At 40.2% G+C, this 27,536-nt stretch overlaps 1 protein-coding gene across 3 annotated transcripts; it reads left to right on the top strand.

Annotated features, from left to right (window-relative positions):
- Window positions 1-298: 298 nt before the first annotated feature.
- Window positions 299-25,235, top strand: IGSF10 (immunoglobulin superfamily member 10). Of its 3 annotated transcripts, none has more exons than XM_077991576.1 (7): window positions 299-912; window positions 2,474-2,594; window positions 3,996-4,125; window positions 7,377-7,767; window positions 12,203-16,537; window positions 17,572-18,472; window positions 22,856-25,235. In XM_077991576.1, exons 3-7 carry the CDS (start codon window positions 4,018-4,020, stop codon window positions 24,762-24,764), a joined length of 7,644 nt encoding a protein of 2,547 aa, XP_077847702.1. In that variant the 5' UTR covers window positions 299-912; window positions 2,474-2,594; window positions 3,996-4,017; the 3' UTR covers window positions 24,765-25,235. The 3 variants fall into 3 exon arrangements, with proteins under 3 accessions (XP_077847702.1, XP_014987290.3, XP_014987291.3); XM_015131804.3 differs by having other exon boundaries at window positions 2,474-2,668; XM_015131805.3 differs by lacking the exons at window positions 299-912; window positions 2,474-2,594; window positions 3,996-4,125; window positions 7,377-7,767; window positions 12,203-16,537 and having other exon boundaries at window positions 17,689-17,820; window positions 22,856-24,920.
- The last annotated feature ends 2,301 nt before the right edge of the window (window positions 25,236-27,536 follow it).

The following is a 27,536-nucleotide window of genomic DNA, read 5'->3' as shown; positions in this document are numbered from 1 at the left end:
CACGTTCGTAAACATAAAGAGGGGCCCCGTGGTCGTTTCTCATCCGTGTGCTGCTGAGCCTCGGTCGCATCCCCAGACACAGAAGTCGGGGCTCATCCCCGCCCTCGCCCCGCCTTCCTTCCTTCCCTCCCAGGGGTCCGGACCGGCCCCCGCACAACCCCGGCAGCTGAGCCGGGGACCTAGCCCGGGCAGCTCCAGCCCATTGGTCATCAGGGCAAAGAGGTGAGCGGCTCGGCCAATCAATCCCTGGAAAGGGCTGGAACCCCATGCTGGCTGGGGCTTGGCGTGGGGATGGAGCGAGTTCCGTGGCTGCAGGAGCAGGCGCTGGGGCGAGAAGGGCGAGGAGGTCTGACGGTGGGGGAGGGAAGACGCGACCGGAGAAGGTGGGGGCATGAAAGCACAGGACAATTCTCCAGTGACTGGTGCCAGACAAAAAACACACATTGAGGAAAGACAATCAATAGATGGAGACATCTGTGACAGATTTGTCCAAAAAAGACAATTTGAGGAGAAGCTCTTGGGACTTTGGAGCAAAATGGAGTGATTAGTAATAGTTAATATTCAAGTGACAACTTTAAGGAGTACTAAAGTTCACTATTGAGGGAGGAGAAAGGAAATTTAAAAACCTCCACTTAGCCTTTTGTTTCTGCAACAACAAGCATCATAATAAAAGAACGCTCCTGGATTAATGTGGTTATGGGTTATGGGACTTTGAAGCTGTGGAAGCCCCTGCAGGTCTCCCTGAAGAGCATCACTCCTGAGCTGTAAGCCAAAAAGACTAAGCCTGTTCGCTCACTTTGGAGCAGAGAACTTTTCCTCCCTCAGGTTTGGACACAATTTTCCATTTCCTGGGAAGATTTGCTGTCTCTGCCTATGTCACAGGAGGATTCAGGACCTGAAAGAAGAGCTCAGGTATTGCCAATTCCTATTTCATTATGTACATTTTCAGGCTTAAGTTTGTGAGAATCCCTTATTCATATGTTGTTTTATGCTTTTGAGCCTCTCTTAAATAATTTAAATGTGAGCATACCCAGAACTTTTATTTAAGCTGAACGAGAGAATGACCTTCATCCTGCTGTTCCTTCCTTTGTTTATCTAATGATAAGGTGCAAATGCTGTCTCCAATCATACAAAGCTTATTGAAAATTTTTGTAAACAGATGGCAAAAGTGGTCATATGATTAATCGTATCTTGAATTTTAATTCAGACTAAATTATAATAATACATCCATCATCTTTTTATCTGTATGAAAATCCAAGCAGTTCAGCCCCAGTTTTATTTCTCAGTGTAGTTTGTAGCTAACGGGTGGTTGTTGGTAGACTCCAAAATCATGCTATTCCACGGAACAGTGGGATTTATTACAAATTATGAAGGTCACTTTGCTTAGAAAAGCACAATGAAGAGTTTATTTCAATCCTGCATTTCAGGAGAGAATTAGGTTTGAATTCCTGGGCTTGCCCCACATATGAGTAACAGATACCATTTTTTTTCTGACAAGCTGAGCATATTTCTTCCCTGGTTATGCTCCCCACCTCCTGTGGCAGCCGTGAGCTGGAGGGGGACCAAGGAAAGAGGCAGAGAGATGTCCTAAGCTGAGCAAAAGCAGACAGCATCACGCCTGCATCGGCTCAGCATGGCTCAAGCCCGCTCAGCTGGTCAGTCGCTGTGGCTTGTGGTCATTACTTGGCAGTGAAGTGTTCAATGTGTCTTTTTTTTTTTTTTGGCAGGGACTTGAAAACCGACTAGAAAGAGATTTATTCTTCCTTCCAGTGAATTATTACAACGTTTAAAAAATGTTTCTGAAGAAGGTTTAATAAAATGAAAAAACATATTATATATGAAATGATAAAATGTGTTACAAAATTAAGTTTGATCACATGTACACATATACACATAAATGTATGTACACCTATACATATACGCACAATAGATGAAAAGGCTGGAAAGGAATACAACAAAATGTTAAGGATTGTATAAGTGGTGAGATTGAGTAACTTTTTTCCTTTTTACTGCTTAATTGCAGTTTCCAAATGTTTTATGCACAGGTATCACTGTTATAATCAGTCTCTTGAAAGTTATTCTCCAAAAGAATTAATGTATATAAAGTATATAATATATATAGAATTTAGTTAAATTCTATATATTTTAGTTGTCACAATATCTTTCTTATGGTTTCCAGTTTCCCTTTTAATGAATGCCTGAGTAATAGGGATTGCTGGTTTTCATTAAGAAGTGAGAAGCCGTGAAGAAATTTTCACAACAGTAAATATCCCACTTGAATATAAAGCGCAGTGTGAGGCCAGCAGCATATGCTATGGTTTTGTAAAGAGTGCATTTGACCACAAAGGGCAGGAATGAAATCGTCGCTTATGACCCTTAAGGAAGGTCTCCCAGATTCCCAGAGTGACTGTGTGGTGGTCCTGGGACTTTGCTCCACCACTCTTTATAACTCTGAGGTGTGATGTTTTTTCAGGATGAAGGTAAAAGGCAGAGGAATCACCTGCTCGCTGGTCTCCTTTGCTGTGATCTGCATGGTCGCCACCCCTGGGGTCAGGGCCTGTCCTCGCCGCTGTGCCTGTTATATGCCTACGGAGGTACACTGCACATTTCGGTACCTGACCTCCATCCCAGACAACATCCCACCCAATGTGGAACGCATCAATTTAGGGTGTGTGAGGCCCTGGGTTTCCTCTTCTCAAAGAGGGATCAGTCACAGTGGTGACTTGTCCCTCAAACATCGATGACTTTGGGAGATGAATCACAATTGTTTTAACAATATCTCTTTTCTGAAATGAGCTCATCAGAATTTTGTTTGTTGGGGGCAATAAGAAAACTTTTCTTGGTAAACTTTTCTTAGGAGAAAGTTCTTCTAGAATTTGAAGTCCCTCTTGGTAGGTTGGGAGACTCATGATGGTAAAAAGCTTCATTCTGGCTACATTTTTGCTGGAAAATGGTATAGTTTCTGTTAACTGTTGGGGTTATGATATATCATAAGAGATGGCAGGGTAACTGGAAGTGTCTGCCTATATAATATACATATATATATATATCCTTTTTAAAGGCCCTTTGGTTTCTTTCCATACAAACTTATTTAAAATGGATGCCTAATTAAATTTGCAAAAATGTGACCATATTTTAAATGTTCATGAAAAAATGTGTGTGTCTGAAAACACATGTTGGACTTAACATCATTTATTTGACACTAGTGAGCATGTACTATGCACTGGGGATACAGTGGTAAGATATATTATTCACTTCTAGGAGGTGTGTTGATCGTTAAAAAGAGAAGATAAATATACGGTCGGTACAATTAATTCAAACTGTAACAGAACATACAAAGTGTCTTAGAGACAGTCACTATTATTAAGAGCTAACATTGTTTGTGCTCAGTAGGTGCTGGCATTGGGTTAAGCACTGCATCCATTTAATCCTCATAACCTCTTTGGAGTGGGTTCTATTATTAACATTTTATAGATGAGGAAACTGAGGCACAGAAAGGCTGCTGATTTTTACCCAGGGTTGCACAGCTACTCAGTTGAGCCTGAGCTCATAAATCATACCCAAACCAGAAGCCCAAGCCTGGGCTCCAGAGCCCAGGCTTCTTAACCACTGCTGACAAATTCCACCTGGGAGAGTGAGGGGATAGTGTCATGAAAGAATGGGCTGGATATTAAGTGTTCACAAATGGAAAAGGGTGAGGTCAAGGGTGTTCCAACCTGAGGGAACAGCATATATATAACAGTTGGAAATTGAGAAGAAATGTGACAAGTTCCTAGAATGTGAGGGGGGCGATTGTAACTGAAATGGCAAGAACTGGGTGGAGAGTCGATCTTCTGTGGCATCTGGTGAATTTCAGTATTTCAAGCATTCGATTGTCTCAATGGAGCACAGTTATAAAGAGCGGTATTGGGGTTTTTTGTGTTTATTTTGGTTATGACATTTGAACTTTAGTTGACAGACTTAGCTTATGCCTAGAATGTCATTTTTTATTTCAGATACAACAGCTTGATTAGATTGATGGAAACAGATTTTTCTGGACTGACCAAATTGGAGTTGCTCATGCTTCACAGCAATGGCATTCACACAATCCCTGACAAGACCTTCTCAGATTTGCAGGCCTTGCAGGTGAGACCGATGGAGAGAGGGGGCAGGTTAAAGAGGTAAGGTGGGACCTGTGAGATAGACCTTCCAAGGCTGCCTATCTCTACACAATACAAAAATCAATGTTCTTCAAATTAGAAGCAGACGTCAATGGAGAATGTTAACTGATTTTTAATTGTGCAACTGTGTGTGGAAATTAGAATAATAAGAAAATTCTGAGGCAAGTTTTCTAATACCTCAAGAAAAAAAATGTCAATACTCAGAGATGATAAACCTTCAAAATTTAATCCTAAAAGGATACTTCTAGTCAGGTTTATCTGGGAATTGAATGTGGTTCCTAAAAATAATGACTATCTTAGACAGATTATTAGCTTTATATAAATCAATGTGCTGTTTTCAGTTTCATTTTATTTACTTATTCATGTTCTACCTTGATCAAACAATTTTTTAAAGTTACAAGGACTCCCAAGAATGCATAAAATCGTGCAAGAATGATCACAAAAGTAAGTGAGAAAGTATAAAGCTAAAATAAGCCTAGAGATAAGAATAAAGGGAACATGAGGAAATACATACATAGAGACCTTTATGTCTGCTATAAGTAGGACTTGAAGCTTTTGAGACGCTAACAATACATGACATCTATTGAAATTAAAACTGTTCAGGAAAAGCACAGCCATGTATGATTTTAAGTCAGAAAGAAATGTCTTACAAAACTTCGTATAAAATACAGTGTCATAAAATAAAGTCAATAATATCCTTCTAAAAGATAAAGTACCTGTGTTCATAGAGCCTTTTAACATATACCAGAGCTGTGTAAAGGAGGTCATAACCATGGTGGAGAGCTACAGAGTATAATGTAGCTATGTGATTCTGCTGATTTGGTTAATCAGGCTCTATTTGGAATGCATGTCTTCGGAGGAATAGATGAATTGTATGTCCTTTATAGAATTCTCTACATATATTTATTCTCTCGACCAAATTTTCAGGGGATATTGAGGAACACTGAGTTGGAGATTGAACTCCCAAGTTACATTTGGGGCAAAGCTCTTCTATGTTACCAACTTATTTTTGCTTTTCTTATTAGGGGTCTTGGCATTCTAGAAAAGCATTTTCGACAGACATGACAGTTCACACCAAGTCAGGAAAATATGATGAGAAATTGTGTTTCCTAGCGTTTCTTTTTTCTTTATGGGAGAAAGAGTATGTTCAACTTGTAATTGGAAAGAGAATTGGAAAATACCTGAGCACTATTGAAACATTCAAAATTATTTTAATTGCAACTCAAAATTAGTCATATTACTCATAACCAAAAAGTAGAAGACACCTCTTAATGTCCATCAACCAATGATAGATAAAGTGTTGTGCATGTATACAGTAGCATACTCTTCAGCAAAGAAAGGAATGAAGGGCTGACACATGCTATGAGAGGGATGGGTCTTGAAAATATTTTGCTAAGTGAAAGAACCCAGACACAATGCCACAGAGTGTATGATTCCAATTATATAAAATGTTTAGAATAGGCAAATCCATGGAAACAAAGCAAATTAGTGGTTGTGAAGGGCTAAAAGGATGGGAAAAATGACAGCTAGTGGGTATCAGTTTTTATTTTGTGGTACAAAACAAAGTTTATTAGAAACTTTAGGCCAGGAGCAGTGGCTCACCCCTGTAATCCGAGCACTTTAGGAGGCCGGGGCGGGGGGGCAGGCGGGAGTGGATCACCTGAGGCTGAGAGTTCAAGACCAGCCTGACCAACATGGAGAAGCCCCGTCTCTACTAAATAATACAAAAAATTAGCCAGGCGTGGTGGCACATGCCTGTAATCCCAGCTACTCGGGAGGCTGAGGCAGGAGAATCGCTTGAACCTGGGAGACGGAGGTTGTAGTGAGCCGAGATCACTCCATTGCACTTCAGCCTGGGCAACAAGAGTAAAACTCCATCTCAAAAAACTTTATTTAGAAGTTTCTGACAGTGGATATGTTTGCACAACTCTATGAATATACTAAAAACCAATAAACTGTACACTTTTTAAAATTAGTTTTTGAGACAGAATCTTGCTCTGTCACCCAGGCTAGAGTGCAGTGGTGCAATCTCAGCTCACTACAACCTCTGCCTTCCAAGTGCAAATGATTCTCACGCCTCAGCCTCCTGAATAGCTGGGAGTACATGTGTGTGCCACTGTGCCCAGCTAATTTTCTGTGTGTATATGTGTTTTTAGTAGAGACGGGGTTTCGCCATGTTGGCTAGGCTGGTCTCGAACTCTGGCCTCAAGTGATCTGCCCACCTCAGCCTCCATGTGGTGGGAGCCACCATGCCCAGCCAGCTGTACACTTTAAAAGGTGGATTTTATGGCATGTGAACTGTAGCTCAATAAATTAAAATCAATAGTCTCTCATGAAAAATTTATGTTTAGGAAATCTTAAATTTACTTGAAATACTAAGATTTAAAAAAAAGGTATAAAATTTTCAACCATGGAAAAAAGTAGAATAATATAATGAACCCTAATGGACCAGTACGCACCTGCGATACCTACGGACTCATAGCAGATGTCTCATCTGCACCCCTACCAACTACTGTCCACTCCATTCAATTATTTTGAAACAAATCCAAATTTTCATAATATTCATCTGTAAGTACTTCAATATATATCTCAAAACTAAGAAATCTTTTTAAAATAACCACAATATCATTTATATATCTTAAATTTTAACAATCATTCATGACTGGGCATGATGGTTCTTACCTGTAATCCCAGCACTTTGGGAGGCCAAGGTGGGCGGATCACCTGAGATCGGGAGTTTGAGACTAGCCTGGCCAACATGGTGAAACCCCGTCTCTACTAAAACTATAAAAAGTAGCCAGGAGTGGTGGTGGGTACTTGTAATCCCAGCTACTCAGGAGGCTGAGGCAGGAGAATCGCTTGAACCCGGGAGGCAGAGGTTGCAGTGAGCAGTGATCACACCACTGCACTCCAGCCTGGGCAACAGAGCAAGACTCTGTCTCCAGAAAAAAAAAAAAAAAAAAATTATATATATGTATAAATAATTATATGTGTGTATATATATATAATTCCTTAATATCAATAGGCAAACGTTCGTGAGTGTTCTAATTTCTCTGATATTGTCATATTTAATTTGCAACTAATTTGAATTGGGATCCTAAGAAGGTATACAAATTGCATTGAATTAATTTCAACATAAGTTTTGTTATTGATAGGACTTTTCCCTCGTGAAAATTCCTTTGAAACATAAATATGTTCTTTTTTTTCAATTCATAGGTCTTAAAAATGAGCTATAACAAAGTCCGAAAACTTCAGAAAGATACTTTTTATGGCCTAAGGAGCTTGACGCGATTGCACATGGACCACAACAATATCGAGTTTATAAACCCAGAGGTTTTTTATGGGCTCAACTTTCTCCGCCTGGTGCACTTGGAAGGAAATCAGCTCACTAAGCTCCATCCAGATACGTTTGTCTCTTTGAGCTACCTGCAGATATTTAAAATCTCTTTCATTAAGTACCTATACTTGTCTGATAACTTCCTGACCTCCCTCCCTCAAGAGATGGTCTCCTATATGCCTGCCCTAGAAAGCCTTTACCTGCATGGGAACCCATGGACCTGTGATTGCCATGTAAAGTGGTTGTCTGACTGGATACAGGAGAAGCCAGGTATCTATATTGTTTATTTATTTATTTTTTTGTCCCAATTAAATGGAGGAAATCTGCTTGGAGGTGTTATATTAGGAAGTGGAGAGGCCAGGGTAATTTAGGAGAGAAAATAACATCTCAGAAATAATTCAAGAATAATGAATTATTTACACATCATTTATGGCTGTGTTTTGGCTACTGTGGCAGTCAAGTAGTGTCAGAGAACTGTTTCACAAAGCCCAAAAGTCCTTGCTATCTGGCTCTTTATAAAAATGTTGCTGATCCCTGGCTTAGAGAATAAATCTCATGCTCCTTAGGCTACAAGCCAGGTCTTCCTAGTGTGGTGCTGGCCTATCCTCAGCCTCCTTTCCCTCCTCTCCAACCCTCAGCCCCGCCTATCCCAGGCACACAGGCAGTTTTTGCTCTTAACAACTCTGGACAACTTCCTGCCACACTACAAGCCGTTTTACCCCCTCACAGCTGCTGCTGCCCCTGCCTGGAGCCCTTCCTTTCCTTTTCTGCTTGATGGTTCTCAGCCAGCCAGCACACTGCTTGGCCCTTCTGAGAAGTCTGATTGCTTCTCCACCCACCCCATCTGCATCAGAATAACCATTTCACCACTTGGGTTGTTTGCCTATATTCCATTCTTGAATGGATAACATTTGGTTATAATTACTACTATTAGAAGTCTTTTGCTTTTCTGGTATCTAATTTATCTTTACCTGGGGTCTTAGTATGTCCCAAACTTACATATATGTATAGAAACACATCATATATACATTCATGCATATGTCATATGTACATATACATATGCACACACATGTAATCACACACTGCATACTGACGGTCAACAACAGATGGCATGTATGATTATCCTTCCATAAGACTTATAATGGAGGTGAAATAAAACTATTGCCTAGTAACATTGTAGCCATCATAAAGAGGCAGTGCAACATGTTACCTTTTCTAAGTTTAGATACATAAATAATTAAAATTGTATTACAATTGCTGACAGTATTCAGTAGAGTAATATGCTGTATGAGTCTGTAGTCTAGGAGCAGTAGGTTTTACCATATTGCCTAGGTGTGTAGTAGTCTATACTATCTAGGTTTGTGTAAGTACACACTCCATAATGTTTGCACAACAAAATTGCCTAATGATACATTTTTCAGAATGTGTCCCTGTTGTTAATCAACTCATAACTCTATATATGTAAAATAATGAAACCCATAGGGGTTAACATCTTTCAGTCTTAATAAGCAAGTGTTCTCCTTTTGACTGAGATGACTTAATGATAATTTTTACAAGACCCATGGGTCAGTCATATCAACCTCGTATGCTTTGAAAATTTTTCATCCATTCCAAGAGATTCAACAGTTGTTCATGCCTTCAGTTGCTTCACTTGGCATGTGGTCAGCAATTCTTTTGCACCGATCTCAGTAGTTAAATGTAACACTCTTTATCTACGTGTGGGTGTCTTCTATTCTTTGATTCCGCAAAGCTGTTGATGCAGCATTTCTATAAAATGAATTTGTGGCTGTTTCTCTAATGAGCGTTTATTTCATGGATATGAAATTTATGTCTTGCTGCTCTGTTTCTGTTCTTTTCTACATACTTGACAACCTGTTTTAATGCTAAATCATAGTGTTATCTTTTTTTTTTTTTTTTTTTTTTTTTGAGATGGAGTCTCGCTCTGCCGCCCAGGCTGGAGTGCAGTGGCCGGATCTCAGCTCACTGCAAGCTCCGCCTCCCAGGTTCACGCCATTCTCCTGCCTCAGCCTCCTGAGTAGCTGGGACTACAGGCGCCCACCACCTCGCCCGGCTAGTTTTTTGTATTTTTTAGTAGAGACGGGGTTTCACCGTGTCAGCCAGGATGGTCTCGATCTCCTGACCTCGTGATCCGCCCGTCTCGGCCTCCCAAAGTGCTGGGATTACAGGCTTGAGCCACCGTGCCCGGCCAATCATAGTGTTATCTTAATTAAAACATTTTAAAGGCAAATTTAATATATGTTATAGCACCAATACTTGTAATACAATGGAAAGCAATATAAATATCTATGACAATCTTTATAGGTGTAAAGCTGTGATAGCTATATTGATTGCCAATTTGTCAGCTGTTACTGTAAAACATCTTCAGTTGTAAGGCACATCTCAATTTATAAGTTGAAATGTGAAAAAACAAACAAAAAAACATGGTCATAGAATTAGGCACTTTTTCTGGCCTGCCTGTCTGCTTTTCTTCCTTCTGCTGATCTTTCCTGAGCATCCATTGGCCAGGGCTGGGGACATACAGATGAACAAGAATGAAGTTTATAGTTTCATAGGAAGACAGATAAGTAAACAAGTCACTCTAACAGTGAATAATGAAAAAGTAGGATAGGAGAAGTGAAAGGTACCAGGAGACTATAAAACAGGAAGCTTACCCAGAATAAGTGCTGTTCAGACTGGATTCTGAAGGATGACTGGTAAGGACTTGGGTCATGATGAAAGACATCAAGTGTACAGGACATGGGAGGAACAGCATATGCCAGAGCCAGTTGGGCTTGGCAGGGTTGAGGAATGGAAAGGATTTCCATGGGGCTGGAACCGAGTGTGATGGAGGGAATGGAGGTGACGTGGTCAGGTTTTTTGCATTTGAGGCAAAATACGTGATGTCCAAGGCCTGCTAACTCTGGCTCAGTGCAAACAATAATAAGCATGGTGTGAGCATATTCCATGATGAGGTTTCATTAAGCCAGAAGTCTGCCATGTTGTCTTAGCCCAGAGTACTGATAAGTAGGTAAAGGAAGACAGCTTGTTGGCAAGTGGGTGACTGGGAGGCAACTCTTTTTTTTTTTTTTTTTGAGACAGAGTTTTGCTCTTGTTGCCCAGGCTGGAGTGCAATGGCACGATCTTGGCTCACTGCAACCTCTGCCTCCCAGGTTAAGCGATTCTCCTGCCTCAGCCTCCTGAGTAGCTGGGATTACAGACATGTGCCACCATGCCTGGCTAATTTTGTATTTTTAGTAGAGATGGGGTTTCTCCATGTTGGTCAGGCTAGTCTCAAACTCCCGACCTCAGGTGATCTGCCCGCCTCAGCCTCCCAAAGTGCTAGGGTTAGAGGCGTGAGCTATTGCGCCCAGCCGGGAGGCAACTCTTATGATTGTTCAAAGGTTTTCCAACTTGCCAGCCTCCTCCTCTGCATAGGTTTAGACTATAAAATTTGCTGAAGAATGCTGACTGGCCAGGCATCTGTGATATTACCTGTCACACTGTAGTGCACACAGAAGAGTTTGGTGTCTTTGGTCAGAGTGACTTTCTTAAGCCTTTGAGAGGACATGTGCACACAGACCCTATCTAGCCACTCTGACTAATTAGATCTTCTAAGAAGTGCAGTGCTTTTGTTAAGTGCTGTCTCCAGTGCATCATATAAGAGCTACTACATGGAAGAGCATGGATGTCTCAGGCTGTATTTTGTGTAAGGGAAAAGTCTATACCTCTTACCAAGTATTCAAGTGACCAGTCATTTCAAATAGGCTTACCACAGCAGAGCTTTTAAATGGTATGTGATATCCAAATATTTGACAGATGAGGCACCTATGACTTAGAAATGCTGGTCGTTATAATGCTGGTCCTAATACTGTAAGACTTGCAACCTCTGACTTTGCCAGAATGTCAGACATTTAACGGGCCTCTCCACTACCTTGGCACAATGTTCTTCCCTCCCCCTTAAACTTGAAACTCCTCTAGTGCATCTACCTCATCCAAGGGGACCATCAACCATCCAGTTTCCAAAGTCATAAAACAGAGTCTTCCTTGACCTTTCCTTTTAGTTACTGTCCATATTCAGTCAATCCTCACCTCCTATTGATTGGTTCTACCTGCTTCATTGTCTCCCGCATCCATCTGCTTCTCTTAATCCCTATTGCTACTAAGTTAGACCAGGTCAAGGTACCCTATAATTCAGTCAATATTCTTTTGGATAATGGAAGTAAACTTGGGTTTTTAAATGATATCCAAGGAATTATAAATGATCCTTTAACAAACAGCTTTTCTTTTAAAGAACAATGAGGTCCTGTGGCCATCTTAAAATGTTAAAATGAAGAAATAGAACTAAACTGTTATTAATAAAAACTGACAAACATGAGCATATCATTTTGTTTCCCTAGATAAAAAACATGATACGTTCAACTAATATTTACTGAGTACCAAATATATATCAGGCATTTGCTGAACATGGGAAATACAGCAGTGAATAAGACAGACAAAATCCTGTGTCTATGCATATTATGTTGTAGCAGGGTATAGAGACAATAGTTTTTAAAAAATCAATTCAGAAGGAAAAATCAGAAAACTTTCTATTGAACACTAAAATTTCCAAATTGTTTCAGCTTCTAGCAAAAGCTATTTCTTCAAAATGTTTATGTCAATTCATAAAGAGGTCACAGCTGATAACTCAATTGTGATTTTTTTCCAGATGTAATAAAATGCAAAAAAGATAGAAGTCCTTCTAGTCTTCAGCAATGTCCACTTTGCATGAACCCTAGGGCTTCTAAAGGCAAGCCCTTAGCTATGGTCTCAGCTGCAGCTTTCCAGTGTGCCAAGCCAACCATTGACTCATCCCTGAAATCAAAGAGCCTGACTATTCTGGAAGACAGTGGTTCTGCTTTCATCTCTCCCCAAGGTTTCCTGGCACCCTTTGGCTCCCTCACTTTGAATATGACAGACCAGTCTGGAAATGAAGCTAACATGGTCTGCAGTATTCAAAAGCCCTCAAGGATATCACCCACTGCATTCACTGAAGAAAATGACTACATCTTGCTAAATACTTCATTTTCAACATTTTTGGTATGCAACCTAGATTACGGTCACATTCAGCCAGTGTGGCAAGTTCTGGCTTTGTACAGTGATTCTCCTCTGATACTAGAAAGGAGCCACTTGCTTAGTGAAACACCACAGCTCTATTACAAATATAAGCAGGTGGCTCCTAAGCCTGAAGACATTTTTACCAAAATAGAGGCGGATCTCAGAGCAGATCCCTCTTGGTTAATGCAAGACCAAATTTCCTTGCAGCTGAACAGAACTGCCACCACACTCAGTACATTACAGATCCAGTACTCCAGTGATGCTCAAATCACTTTGCCAAGAGCAGAGATGAGGCCAGTGAAACACAAATGGACTATGATTTCAAGGGATAACAATACTAAGCTGGAACATACTGTCTTGGTAGGTGGAACCGTTGGCCTGGACTGCCCAGGCCAAGGAGACCCCACCCCACACTTGGAGTGGCTTCTAGCTGATGGAAGTAAAGTGAGAGCCCCTTATGTCAGTGAGGATGGACGGATACTAATAGACAAAAGTGGAAAATTGGAACTCCAGATGGCTGATAGTTTTGACACAGGCATATATCACTGTATAAGCAGCAATTATGATGATGTAGATATTCTCACCTATAGGATAACTGTGGTAGAACCTTCTGTTGAAGCCTATCAGGAAAATGGGATTCATCACACAGTTTTCGCTGGTGAAACTCTTGATCTTCCATGCCGTTCTACTGGTATCCCAGATGCCTCTATTAGCTGGGTTCTTCCAGGAAACATTGTGCTCTATCAGTCTTCAAGAGACAAGAAAGTTCTTAACAATGGCACATTAAGAATATTACAGGCCACCCCAGAAGACCAAGGTTATTATCGCTGTGTGGCAGCCAACCCATCAGGGGTTGATTTTTTGATTTTCCATGTTTCAGTCAAGATGAAAGGACAAAGGCCCTTGGAGCATGATGGAGAAACAGAGGGATCTGGATCTGATGAGTCCAATCCTATTGCTCATCTTAAGGAGCCACCAGGTGCACCACTCCATACATCTGCTCCGATGGAGGCTGAGGTTGGAAAACACGCCTCAAGCACAAGTAAGAGGCAAAACTATCGGGAATTAATACTCCAGCGACGTAGAGATTCAACACATCGACGTTTTAGGGAGAATAGGAGGCATTTCCCTCCCTCTGCTAGGAGAATTGACCCACAACACTGGGCAGCACTGTTGGAGAAAGCTAAAAAGAATGCTGTGCCAGAGAAGCGAGAAAATACCACAGTGAGCCCACCCCCAATGGTCACCCAACTCCCAAACATACCTGGTGAAGAAGACGATTCCTCAGGCATGCTTACTCTACATGAGGAATCTATGGTCCTGGCCACTAAAACTTCGAACCTTCCAGCAAGGACAGTGACTGCTGACTCCAGAACAATATCTGATAGTCCTATGACAAACATAACTTCTGGCACAGAATTCTCTCCTGTTGTGAGTTCACAAATACTACCACCTGAAGAACCCACAGATTTCAAACTATCTACTGCTATTAAAACTATAGCCATGTCAAAGAATATAAACCCAACCATATCAAGCCAAATGCAAGGCACAACCAATCAACATTCATCCACTGTCTTTCCACTACTACCTGGAGCAACTGAATTTCAGGACTCTGACCAGATGGGAAGAGGAAGGGAGCATTTCCAAAAAGCACCCCCAATAACAGCGAGGACTATGATCAAAGATGTCAATGTCAAAATGCTTAATAGCACCACCAACAAAGTATTATTAGAGTCAGTAAATACCACAAATAGTCAACAGACTTCTGTAAGAGAAGTCAGTGAGCCCAGGCACAATCACTTCTATTCTCACACTACTCAAATACTTAGCACCTCCACGTTCCCTTTAGATCCACACACAGCTGCTCATTCTCAGTTTCCGATCCCTAGAAATAGTACAGTTAACATCCCGCTGTTCAGACGCTTTGGAAGGTGGAGGAAAATTGGTGGAAGGGGGCGGATTATCAGCCCATATAGAACTCCAGTTCTCCGACGGCATAGATACAGCATTTTCAGGTCAACAACCAGCGGTTCTTCTGAGAAAAGCACTACTGCATTCTCAGCCACAGTGTTCAATGTGCCATGCCTGTCCTGTCTTCCTGGGGAGAGGCTCGCGACTGCCACAGCAGCATTGTCTTTTCCAAGTGCTGCTCCCATCACCTTCCCCGAAGCTGACATTACCAGAGTCCCAACAGAAGAGTCTACAACTCTAGTCCAGAATCCACGATTACGACTTGAGAACAAACCCAATGTAGATAGTGAGAAAACAACACCAACAATAAAATATTTCAGTACTGAAATTTCCCAAGTGACTCCAACTGGTGCAGTCATGATGTATGCTCCAACATCCATACCCATGGAAAAAACTCACAAAGTAAATGCCAGCTACCCACGTGTGTCTAGCACCAATGAAGCTAAAAGAGATTCAGTGATTACATCGTCACTTTCAGATGCTATCACCAAGCCACCCATGACTGTTATAGCCACTACAAGGTTTTCAAGAAGGAAAATTCCCTGGCATCAGAACTTTGTAAATAACCATAACCCAAAAGGCAGATTAAGGAATCAACATAAAGTTAGTTTACAAAAAAGCACAGCTGTGATACTTCCTAAAACATCTCCTGCTTTACCCAGAGGCAAAGTCTCCCCCTTCTACTTCACCACACTTTCAGCAAGTGTGATGCAAATTCCATCCAATACCTTGACTACAACTCACCACACTACCACCAAAACACACAATTCTGGAAGTCTTCCAACAACGAAGGAGCTTCCCTTCCCACCCCTTAACTCTATGCTCCCTAATATAAGCAAAGACTCAAGTACAATAAGCATCATACCAATGCAAACAGCAATACCAGCAACAACTCCTACCTTCCCTGCATCTGTCATCACTTATGAAACCCAAACAGAGAGATCCAGAGCACAAACAGTACAAAGAGAAGAGGAACCTCAAAAGAACAGGACTGACCCATACAGCTCTCCCGACCAGAGTTCTGGCTTCACTACATCCACTGCTATGACGCCTCCTGTTCTAACCACAACTGAAATTTCAGTCAAGCCCAGTGTCTCTGCATTCACTCATTCCCCACCAGAAAACACAACTGGAATTTCAAGCACAATCAGTTTTCATTCAAGAACTCTTAATCTGACAGATGTGATTGAAGAACTAGCCCAAGCGAGTATTCAGACTTTGAAGAGCACAATTGCTTCCGAAACAACATTGTCCAGCAAATCACACCAGAGTACCACAACTAGGAAAGCAATCATTAGACACTCAACCATGCCACCATTCCTGAGCAGCAGTGCTACTCTAATGCCAGTTCCCATCTCCCCTCCCTTTACTCAGAGAGTGGTTACTGACAACATGGAAGCTCCCATTTCTGGGCTTATGACAAATGCAGTGGTCAAGCTGCACGAACCCTCAAGGCACAATGCTAAATCACAGCAATTAGTAGCAGAGGTTGCAACATCTCCCAAGGCTCACCCAAATGCCAAGTTCACAATTGGAACCACTCACTTCATCTACTCTAATTTGTTACATTCTACTCCCATGCCAGCACTAATAACAGTTAAATCACAGAATTCTAAATTAACTCCATCTCCCTGGGCAGAAAACCAGTCTTGGCACAAACTATACTCAGAAATTGCTGAAAAAGTCGAAAAGCCAGAAGTAAGCATGTTGACCACTGCAGGCCTGCCAGAGGTCACCACTCTTGCTTCAGATTGGGTTGGACAGAAGAGTGACTTTGATAAGAAACTAGTTCAAGAAGCAACAACTTCCAAACTCCTTCCCTTTGACTCTTTGTCTAGGAATATATTGGAAAAGCCCAGAATAGTTGGAGGAAAAGCTGCAAGTTTTACTATTCCAGCTGACTCAGATGCCTTTCTTCCCTGTGAAGCTGTTGGAAATCCTCTGCCCACCATTCGTTGGACCAGAGTCCCATCAGGTATTTGAAACTTTTTCTTTACACTAAGTTTTTGTTAGAAAACAAGAAGAAGATTGTTATGTTTGGGGATTATACATCCAAAGAATCAATATCAGTTTCAAATTTTTCTAAGACACAGAAACTATAAATATCCTCATTTGACACTGGCATATTTTCACTCATCAGAAGGGCTTAAAATATGTTAATTAAGATCATTTTTTAGAATGCCTCAAAAGCTGATTCAAAGTAATATGATTTGAAAAAGAGAGAATGGTTATTGTGTTGAACCATCTGACTTTAAAATTATGTGAATAAAAAAATCCAGGCTGTGCACGGTGGCTCATGCCTGTAATCCCAGCACTTCGGGGAGGCCGAGGCAGGTAGATTACCTGAGGTCAGGAGTTCAGGATCAGCCTGGCCAACCTGGTAAAACCCCATCTCTACTAAAAAAAAAATACAAAAATTAGCCAGGTGTGGTGGTGGGTGCTTGTAGTCCCAGCTACTCGGGAGGCTGAGACAGGAGAATTGCTTGAACCTGGGAGGCAGAGTTTGCAGTGAGCCAAGATCGCACCATTGCACTCCAGCCTGGGCGATAAGAGTGAAACTCCATCTCAGTAAAATAAAATAAAATCCAGGAATAATTTTAGCAATCTTAAGACTAGATGTCCTAATTTTTATTTTTTATTTTTTTGGTCTGTCACCCAGGATGGAGTGCAGTGGTACAATCATGTCTCCAGGGGCTCAAGCGATCCTCCTATCTGAGCCTCCTGAGTAACTGGGACGACAAATGCACACCACCACACCTAGCTAATATTTTATTTTTTATGTTTGTAGAGACAGGGTCACATTATGTTTCCAGGGCTAGTCTTGACCTCCTGGGCTCAAATGATCCTCCCACCTCAGCCTCCCAAAGTGTTGGGATTATACAAGTGAGCCACAGGGCTGGGCTTTCATTTTAATTTAAATGTATTCTTAGTAGCCCCCAAAAATATAGCTTTATGTTTTCTATCTAAACTTTGATGACCTATAGCAATAATTTTCTTTTTTCTTCTCAGGACTTGATTTATCTAAGAGGAAACAGAATAGCAGGGTGGAGGTTCTCCCCAATGGTACCCTGTCCATCCAGAGGGTGGAAATTCAGGACCGTGGACAGTACTTGTGTTCTGCATCCAATCTGTTTGGCACAGACCACCTACGTGTCACCTTGTCTGTGGTTTCCTATCCTCCCAGGATCCTGGAGAGACGTACCAAAGAGATCACAGTTCATTCTGGAAGCACTGTGGAACTGAAGTGCAGAGCAGAAGGTAGGCCAAACCCTACAGTTACCTGGATTCTTGCAAACCAAACAGTGGTCTCAGAATCATCCCAGGGAAGTAGACAGGCCGTGGTGACAGTTGATGGAACACTGGTCATCCACAATCTCAGTATTTATGACCGTGGCTTTTACAAATGTGTGGCCAGCAACCCAGCTGGCCAGGATTCACTGCTGGTTAAAATACAAGTCATTGCAGCACCACCTGTTATCCTAGAGCAAAAGAGGCAAGTCATTGTAGGCACTTGGGGTGAAAGTTTAAAACTGCCTTGTACTGCAAAAGGAACTCCTCAGCCCAGCATTTACTGGGTCCTCTCTGATGGCACTGAAGTTAAACCATTACAGTTTACCAGTTCCAAGTTGTTCTTATTTTCAAATGGGACTTTGTATATAAGAAACCTAGCCTCCTCAGACAGGGGCACTTATGAATGCATTGCTACCAGTACCACTGGTTCGGAGCGAAGAGTAGTAATGCTTACAATGGAAGAGCAAGTGACCAGCCCCAGGATAGAAGTTGCATCTCAGAAAAGGACTGAAGTGAATTTTGGGGACAAATTACTACTGAACTGCTCAGCTACTGGGGAGCCCAAACCCAAAATAATGTGGAGGTTACCATCCAAGGCTGTGGTCGACCAGCAGCATAGGTAAGTCTATACCTTTGGGTTGGAATTATCTGCTTTATCTATTTAGCTGTACAGCTTCTGAAATGGAAAAAGTGACAGTGAGGCTAGCAGCAGTTTCAGAGTGCACATAGACTTTGGACATAAAGAAACTCTCGAAAAAACCTCATCTTTTGAGATCATTTGAATATGAAAACCATTCTTTTCACATGCTTAACTCAAAGCGTCAACTTCTTGGGGTTTTTATATTTTAGGCAGAATAAAAAATCTCATTTATCTCCATACTAGGTACAGTTTTAAAATAGTAACTGTAGGCCAGGGATGGTGGCTCATGCCTGTAATCCTAGCATTTTGGGAGGCTGAGACAGGTGGAGTTGTCTCAGCCTGGGAGGCTGACATCAGGAGTTCAGGACCAGCTTGGCCAACATGGTGAAACCCTATCTCTACTAAAAGTACAAAAAAAAAAAAAAATTAGCTGGGCATGGCAGCAGGTGCCTGTAATCCCAGCTGCTTGGGAGGTTGAAGTGGGAGAATTGCTTGAACCTGGGAGGTGGAGGTTACAGTGAACCGAGATTGCACACTGCACTCCAGCCTGGGCACCAGGGTGAGACTGTCTCAAAAAAAAAAATAGTAATTGTATAAATATAGTCATACTCTCTCTATATACGAAACAGAGAAGGGGATTTTTGTGATGCAGTCAAGATTCTGGAGAGAGACACTCCATTATTTTACTCGTCAGAGTCCCCTATTCGACATTTTAAACTTCATTATAATCAGTACTTAATTTTTTCTTTCCTAAAATTACAAAGCACTTCGTGAAAGTCACAATATTAAGACCTCCACTAAGTGAAATGTATTCAGGCCCCCACACTCTGATGTGATGAGACATATATATACAAATACACACTTTCTCTGGTCTGTTATAAGCATATGAATATTCTTGTTTGTTTGTTTTTTGAGATGGAGTCTTGCACTGTCGCCCAGGCTGAAGTGCAATGGCATTATCTCTGCTCACTGCAAGTTCCATCTCCCAGGTTCACGCCATTCTCCTGTCTCAGCCTCCTGTGTAGCTGGGACTATAGGCACCCGCCACCACACCTGGCTAATTTTTTGTATTTTAGTAGAGATGGAGTTTCACCATGTTAGCCAGGATGGTCTTGATCTCCTGACCTCATGATCTGCCCGTCTGAGCCTCCCACAGTGCTGGGATTATAGGCATGAGCCACCATGCCCAGCCCCAATATTCATTTTATAGCTGGCTTTCTATGTAAATTAAATTCTATCTTCAAAAATCAATAATTATAGCTTATGAGGTTTTTTTTTTGCAATTGGCATGACTTTATACAATGGTTTTTCCATTACATGACAAAAAAATGATGAGAATTTCCATTTTATACATCTGTTTATTCATTAATAGAAAACATCCATGCAAGAAAAATTACACATAGTAAATGTGAATTTGTACTCATGCTTAGGAGTTGAAGATTTTTTTCTAATGACATGAGTTGATACTGAATACAGCTAATAAATTTAGCCTGTGAGCTTTAGTTCAAAAGTAAATGTTAATTTTCAAGTTTTTCAAATGTTGTCAAAAATCACCTAAATTGACATTTTTTAGATTTATAATTTTTAAATGCTGAGTTATGAAATGTGAGTTTTGTGCTTTGGAGAGGCTGAAGAAGCCTCTGCATTAATCTTTATTAAGAATTCTGTCTTTTACTCTGAAAAACCTTCTATTTTCAGAAGTAAATTCTCTCTCTCAAAAATATGAGCTTATAAAAAGAAGCATCAATAGTTCTGTCTCTTCTATGTCACAGTCTTCAGTTGCATTAGATCTTGGGTGCAGGGGATATCACTCTAAGCCAGTGTTTCTCCAAGAGAAGACTCCCTACTAGCAGGATTAGCATTGTCTGGGAATTTGTTTAATCAGGAGCTCGGATTTTGTTTTAATAAGCAATCTGTTCTTAAAAGCCCTCCAGGTGATTTTGTTGCTAAAATTTGACGCTTGTTTTCAAACTTAATTGTTTATAAGTTGGCCGGGAAGTTTGTTAAGGAGTGGGTTTCTGTATCCCTGGTGAGACCTATTGAAGCAGAATTTCAGGAAACCAAAGCCAGGAAATGTGCATCTTAAACTTGTCCTCATGTAATTCTGATGTAAAGCCTCATGTAAAGCTTAAACTTGGCCTTAACTTGTTAACATCTTAAACTTAACATCTTAAACTTGGCCTCATGTAAAGCTGATGAGGGATCTTCATTGAGAACCAAGTTAGAACAGTGGTTCTTTGCTGCACATGGAAACCTTTAATCTGGAAAATTTTAAGAATCCTGATGCCTAAGCCATGCTCCACACATAATAAGTCAAATTCTGGAGGTTAGACCCAGACATCAGTATTATTTTAAACTTCACAAGTGATTTTAATGTTGAGCCAAGTTTAAGAACCAATACTTTTAGAAAGCATTAAGAAAGAATGCCAGTATAGCATGGTGGAAAGCACAAGGCTTGAGAACCAACCCTGTGACCTAAGGCAAATTACTAAATCTCTCTAAATACCGATTTTTCAGCTGTATAGTGAGGGAATTACTTCAAGATTAAACCACCAGTGCAAAGCACCTGGCAGTTTCCCTTCCTCTTAAGTGTATTCGTGTTGATTTTACCTTGGTTTATATGCCAGAGAAGTTCCTTCCATACTTGGAAAAAAAAAAACAAACACTTTTTCTAAAATTTTACTGTAATACTTCCCATACTTACCTTTGCTGGAGAATAACAATGACGATGGCTGGGCGTGGTGGTTCACGCCTGTCATTCCAGCACTTTGGGAGACCAAGGCGGGAGGATCACTTGAACCCAGAAGTTGGAGACCTGCTTTGGCAACACAGTGAGACTCTGTCTCTACAAAAAATAAAAAAATTAGGAGGGCATAGTGAGATGTGTCTGTAATCCCAGCTACTCAGAGGTTGAGGTTGGTGGATTGCTTGAACCTGGGAGGTCGAGGCTGCAGTGAGCCATGATCTCACCACTGCACTCTAGCCTGGGGCTCCAGAGTGAGACCTCGTCTCAAAAAATATAAATAGGTAAATAGAAAATGAGAGAGAGAAAATTGACTTGAGACTGTTTGACTTGGTTAGCACTTACGCTATGAAAACAGTTTTTACTTTTCTCTCCAGTTTTATCTACCTGCTTAGCCCATGTTGCCCAAAAATAAGAAAGACATTTTCTCCTATAGGTATCCCTGATAGCACTTTTAGCACCAATTCAGTCTCCATTGATCTTTCTGAAAAACTAGATTTAGTTTTACCAGGAAAGATCTGCCACCTGGTGGTTAAATTTGGTAATGGTAGGCTGTGCCGCCACTGTACACCTGAAGAATGATATTCCACACAGCTCAACCTAGTGCAAAAACCAGTCACTCTACAGCTGCCCATAGAGGGCAGATGCTGCAACAACCTTCTAAGGAACCCTGCGTTGGTATTCTCTTTATAACAAAGTAAAATTTATTTTTTTTTTCTAAAACAGTTTCATTTTTGTCACCCAGACTAGAAAGCGATTCTCATGCCTCAGCCTCCCGAGTAGCTAGGATTACAGGCATGTACCATCATGATCAGCTAATTTTTTGTATTTTTAACAGTGATGGGGTTTCGCCATGTTAGCCAGGCTAGTCTCAAACTCCTGCCCTCAAGTAATCTGCCCACATTGGCCTCCCAAAGTGCTGGGATTACAGGCAAGAGTCACTGTGCCCAGCCAAAGTAGAATATATTTTCTAACCAAATTATTCAATAATTGTTTTGTTACTAATAACTTTTTAGAAAGTATCATCTGCCATCTTTTCTGAGGAACTGAGTTTGCTTTTTCCTTACCTGTATATATATTATAAAATGACTATGTTTGTGGATCCAATTAGTTTACTTGATATGTGAAATGGTCAAGGAAGTCATGGTGTCTAGAAATCCCATATTTCTAGCACGTCCCTCATCATTAAGATTTTTTTTAAAAAATTACTGTGTAACAGAGATTCATTTGAATTCCATCTGAGAAATACTACTTATTTGCACGAAACTATACCTGTCCAATTAGATAATTTCATCTTTCAGCAAATGACTTAGAAGACAATAAACTGGTAGTAATTCTAATTTTTATTGCAACAATTTAAAGCTAATTACACAAAAACAGGTAACTATGAGGTGATGGATATGCTAGTTAATCGTGGTCATTTCACAATGTATATGTGTGTGTGTGTATATATACACACACACATATATATATAAAATATCATGTTCTACACTTCAAAGATACGCAATTTTCATTGGTCATGCTTCAATAAAGCTGGGGCAGAGGGAGACAATTCTGAGTAAAACAGTTTCCCTCATTGCTAACAGCTGTACACTCAAATGAATCTCTTTTCTCCTTAGAATGGGCAGCCGGATCCATGTCTACCCAAATGGATCCCTGTTTATTGGATCAGTAACAGAAAAAGACAGTGGTGTCTACTTGTGTGTGGCAAGAAACAAAATGGGGGATGATCTGATACTGATGCATGTCAGCCTAAGACTGAAACCTGCCAAAATTGACCACAAGCAGTATTTTAGAAAGCAAGTGCTCCACGGGAAAGATTTCCAAGTAGATTGCAAAGCTTCCGGCTCCCCGATGCCAGAGATATCTTGGAGTTTGCCCGATGGAACCATGATCAACAATGCAATGCAAGCCGATGACAGTGGCCACAGGACCAGGAGATATACCCTTTTCAACAATGGAACTTTATACTTCAACAAAGTTGGGGTAGCAGAGGAAGGAGATTATACTTGCTATGCCCAGAACACCCTAGGGAAGGATGAAATGAAGGTCCACTTAACAGTTATAACGGCTGCTCCCCGGATAAGGCAGGGTAACAAAACCAACAAGAGAATCAAAGCTGGAGACACAGCTGTCCTTGACTGTGAGGTCATTGGCGATCCCAAACCAAAAATATTTTGGTTGCTGCCTTCCAACGACATGATTTCCTTCTCCATTGATAGGTACACATTTCATGTCAATGGGTCTTTGACCATCAACAAAGTGAAACTGCTCGATTCTGGAGAGTACGTATGTGTAGCCCGAAATCCCAGTGGGGATGACACCAAAATGTACAAACTGGATGTTGTCTCTAAACCGCCATTAATCAATGGACTGTATACAAACAGAACTGTTATTAAAGCCACAGCCGTGAGACATTCCAAAAAACACTTTGACTGCAGAGCTGAAGGGACACCATCTCCTGAAGTCATGTGGATCATGCCAGACAGTATTTTCCTCACAGCCCCATACTATGGAAGCAGAATCACAGTCCATAAAAATGGAACCTTGGAAATTAGGAATGTGAGGCTTTCAGATTCAGCCGATTTTATCTGTGTGGCCCGAAATGAAGGTGGAGAGAGCGTGTTGGTGGTACAGTTAGAAGTACTGGAAATGCTGAGAAGACCGACATTCAGAAATCCATTTAATGAAAAAGTAGTTGCCCAACTGGGAAAGTCCACAGCATTGAATTGCTCTGTTGATGGTAACCCACCACCTGAAATAATCTGGATTTTACCAAATGGCACACGATTTTCCAATGGACCACAAAGCTATCAGTATCTGATAGCAAGCAATGGTTCTTTCATCATTTATAAAACAACTCGGGAGGATGCAGGAAAATATCGCTGTGCAGCTAGGAATAAAGTTGGCTATATTGAGAAATTAGTCATATTAGAAATTGGCCAGAAGCCAGTTATTCTTACATATGCACCAGGGACAGTAAAAGGCATCAGTGGAGAGTCTCTATCACTGCATTGTGTGTCTGATGGAATCCCTAAGCCAAATATCAAATGGACTATGCCAAGTGGTTATGTAGTAGACAGGCCTCAAATTAATGGGAAATACATATTGCATGACAATGGCACATTAGTCATCAAAGAAGCAACAGCTTATGACAGAGGCAACTATATCTGTAAGGCTCAAAATAGTGTTGGTCATACACTGATTACTGTTCCAGTAATGATTGTAGCCTACCCTCCCCGAATTACAAATCGTCCACCCAGAAGTATTGTCACCAGGACAGGGGCAGCCTTTCAGCTCCACTGTGTGGCCCTGGGAGTTCCCAAGCCAGAAATCACGTGGGAGATGCCTGACCACTCCCTTCTCTCAACAGCAAGTAAAGAGAGGACACGTGGAAGCGAGCAGCTTCACTTACAAGGTACCCTAGTCATTCAGAATCCCCAAACCTCTGATTCTGGGATATACAAATGCACAGCAAAGAATCCACTTGGTAGTGATTATGCAGCAACGTATATCCAAGTAATCTGACATGAAATAAACATGTGGGCAGAATTTGTTTTTTGGAAGAAGTTTAATCAAAGGCAGCCATAGGCATGTAAATGAATTGGAATACATTTACAGTATTAAATTTACAATGAACATGCAAAATAAAAGGACTTGTAAATAAATGCATTATGAACTGATGATACTGATTTATTTAATGGATCTCAAAACAAACTTTTAACTTAAGGCACTTTTATTTTGCCAACAAATAACAATAAACATTAAAACGGTCCACTATAAAATAACAAATGGCTAATGTACCTGAATTTTTCAGTAAAAAAATGAACTTTTAATACCAGTTGCCTAGTGTCCACTTCCTATCAATGTTACAAGCATGGCACTCAGAACAGAGACAATGGAAAATATTAAATCTGCAATCTTCTTTATGTAAATTTACCATCCTGATGTATAAATATTTTGTGGTTTATAAATTTTTTTGCTAAAACCTACAGAAAATAAGCACTGAGCTGTCTTGATTATGATTCACCATTTGTTCACACTGAAAATTTTCATTGATGGGGAATACAAAAATGTTTTAATAACTGCATTTAAAAATAAATGCAGGCTCACTTTTCCACATGTAAAAAGCAATGTAATAACTGCACATCATAAAATGTGAAAAGGGGGTTGATTACTTTTGTCCAAATACGCCCATTAAAAAGGTTTTAAAAATACAATGAAACTTCTTTATAACTTTAAAATCTAGCTCAGGCACCCCTGGTTTGGAGCTGTTTATAAGGAAATTTTTCTGAGGAGGAATCATTGCTCTATAAGCATTTCATTTAATTAATAATTCTTTATGGGATGGGAAAATGCTTGGGAGGGTCTAGATCTGTTGTTATATATAATGAAGTTTCACTGTATTTAAAATCTGATCAATCCTACACAGAATGTTGCTTTTTGTAATTCACTGAATTTATATTACATGCTTAATTCAACCTGAATTAATTTGGGGAATATTATATGATTGATCTTACCTAAATCTAGGGCTGGGGTTTTCCAGGGTAATTTCTCCAGCATATATTCAAACATTCACCTATTAGGAATTATAGGAGCTTTATAAATGGGAAAAAAATGCCATAGGTCTTAGATATCTCAGTGCACAAAACCGAGAATTACTAATATGTTAGCCCCTGCCAATCATTTGAGACATGTGGGATAGCGCCCTTAGGTTTTCATCGCACTGACTTTCAGCTAGCCCCATCTAGCCTAAAACGTGACCTGCTTGCAACTTATGTCTGATGTTAGTACCTTGTGGCTGGAAGTGGTCAAAGATACTCTTTGTAATTGATCTCCCTCTACTTCCAGGCCAAGAAGGGTAAATGCAATGACAAATGCAACCCTATTAGGAAAAAGCCTACAGTGTAAACAAGAGAGTCTATGAGCTTCTTATATCCATGAATTGTGATAGGTACAGCTGACTCTATTTGATTTCAAGGTCTGCCTTTAAGGGGAGCTGGGGTCTCCATCTTATTCTAAGGTAATTTCCTCTGGTAAGGTACCAGGCTCTGCCACAGGGCTTCCCCTTGTGACCATCTTAATGCAAAAGAATGCATTTGCTAGAAAAGAAAAAAAAAAAAAAATAGAAACCTCTCAAGATACAGAATTAATAGGGAGAAAATCTGAAGACTAAATTAATTCTAGTTATTTTCTTTATAATGCGCAGGGGTAAAACAGCATTCCTCAACTTTCCATAAAATCTTGGAATTAGAGTCTTAGCATAACTAACTTTCTCACCTAAAAAAAAAGAACACAGATATGCCCCACTGCCTTCATGTGCAAAATGATCAATAATTTAACTCACCTCTGCAAAGTATAAAGTGCATACAAATGCTATGCAATTATAACACTCATTCTTAAAACAGTATTACTGTTGTTTGCAATGTTGAGCTACAAAATATATGGTTCAAACTGAACTGGCAAAGAAATTTGGAAAGAAATAACAAAGATGGAACATGACTCACTCACTAGGCACAACATTTACATTTCGGTTGTTTTGCCAATGCAGTCATTATATAGATATATTACTTTGAATAAAACAACTTCATAAGCTTACCTAAGTATGATTCTTGAGAGGAAAAAATCTGATATACAAAACCAGCAAAAATGTGTACAGATACATCTTCTGAAAGCAGATAGACTGTTAATTTAGTGAAAAGAATGGTTTTTAATGTTTTGGCAAAGTCTTTTCCAGCCCAGAGTAAACACAAAATGGGCAGGCTGGAGTGAAATATTTTCACAGTGTACAAAGCAGTTCACATGGATGTTGCCACAGCAAAGTAAGCTGACATGTATTTGAGGTCATTTGCATGAGTCAAACTTTGCAATGAGTAACTCACCTAGGAAGATATAAATTATTTGCAAAAGAAAATGTCTACTAAAGTTGTACTAGCTAGATTTTAAAAAAGTAGATTTACATGGTCTGCTCATTATAGACAAGTCTATTCACAGTATGCTTGACTATATTATATGTAAAATCATATGGCAAAAGAAAATGAAATAACAGAGAACATGGGAAAATATCCCCCACATATGTTTTAAAATGCCCTGCAATTTTCACATTCAAAATTTTATGCATCTAAATCTAAAAAAATATTATATGGAATACTCTTAAGTTACACAAACTGATAATTTACTGGTTTCTTTTTTACTCTAATAGGAGCAAATTACCACATACTTGAACAAAGTTAAAATAGTTACTATTTCTTTATAATAAATTTGATGTATAATTTACTTGTGCTTTTTGCACCAATTTAT

The sequence above is a fragment of the Macaca mulatta genome, chromosome 2 (assembly GCF_049350105.2).
Source record: "Macaca mulatta isolate MMU2019108-1 chromosome 2, T2T-MMU8v2.0, whole genome shotgun sequence".
NCBI classification, from domain to species: Eukaryota; Metazoa; Chordata; class Mammalia; order Primates; family Cercopithecidae; genus Macaca; species Macaca mulatta.
This window is presented reverse-complemented; position numbering and strand designations above follow the sequence as displayed.

Bases quoted from the DNA above. Each gene is read 5' to 3' on its own strand.
- IGSF10 (XM_015131804.3), top strand. From the start codon at position 2,475: ATGAAGGTAAAAGGCAGAGGAATCACCTGCTCGCTGGTCTCCTTTGCT. The intron at 16,538-17,571 runs GTATTTGAAACT...TTTTCTTCTCAG, and splicing joins TTGGACCAGAGTCCCATCAG to GACTTGATTTATCTAAGAGG. The intron at 18,473-22,855 runs GTAAGTCTATAC...TTTTCTCCTTAG, and splicing joins GTGGTCGACCAGCAGCATAG to AATGGGCAGCCGGATCCATG.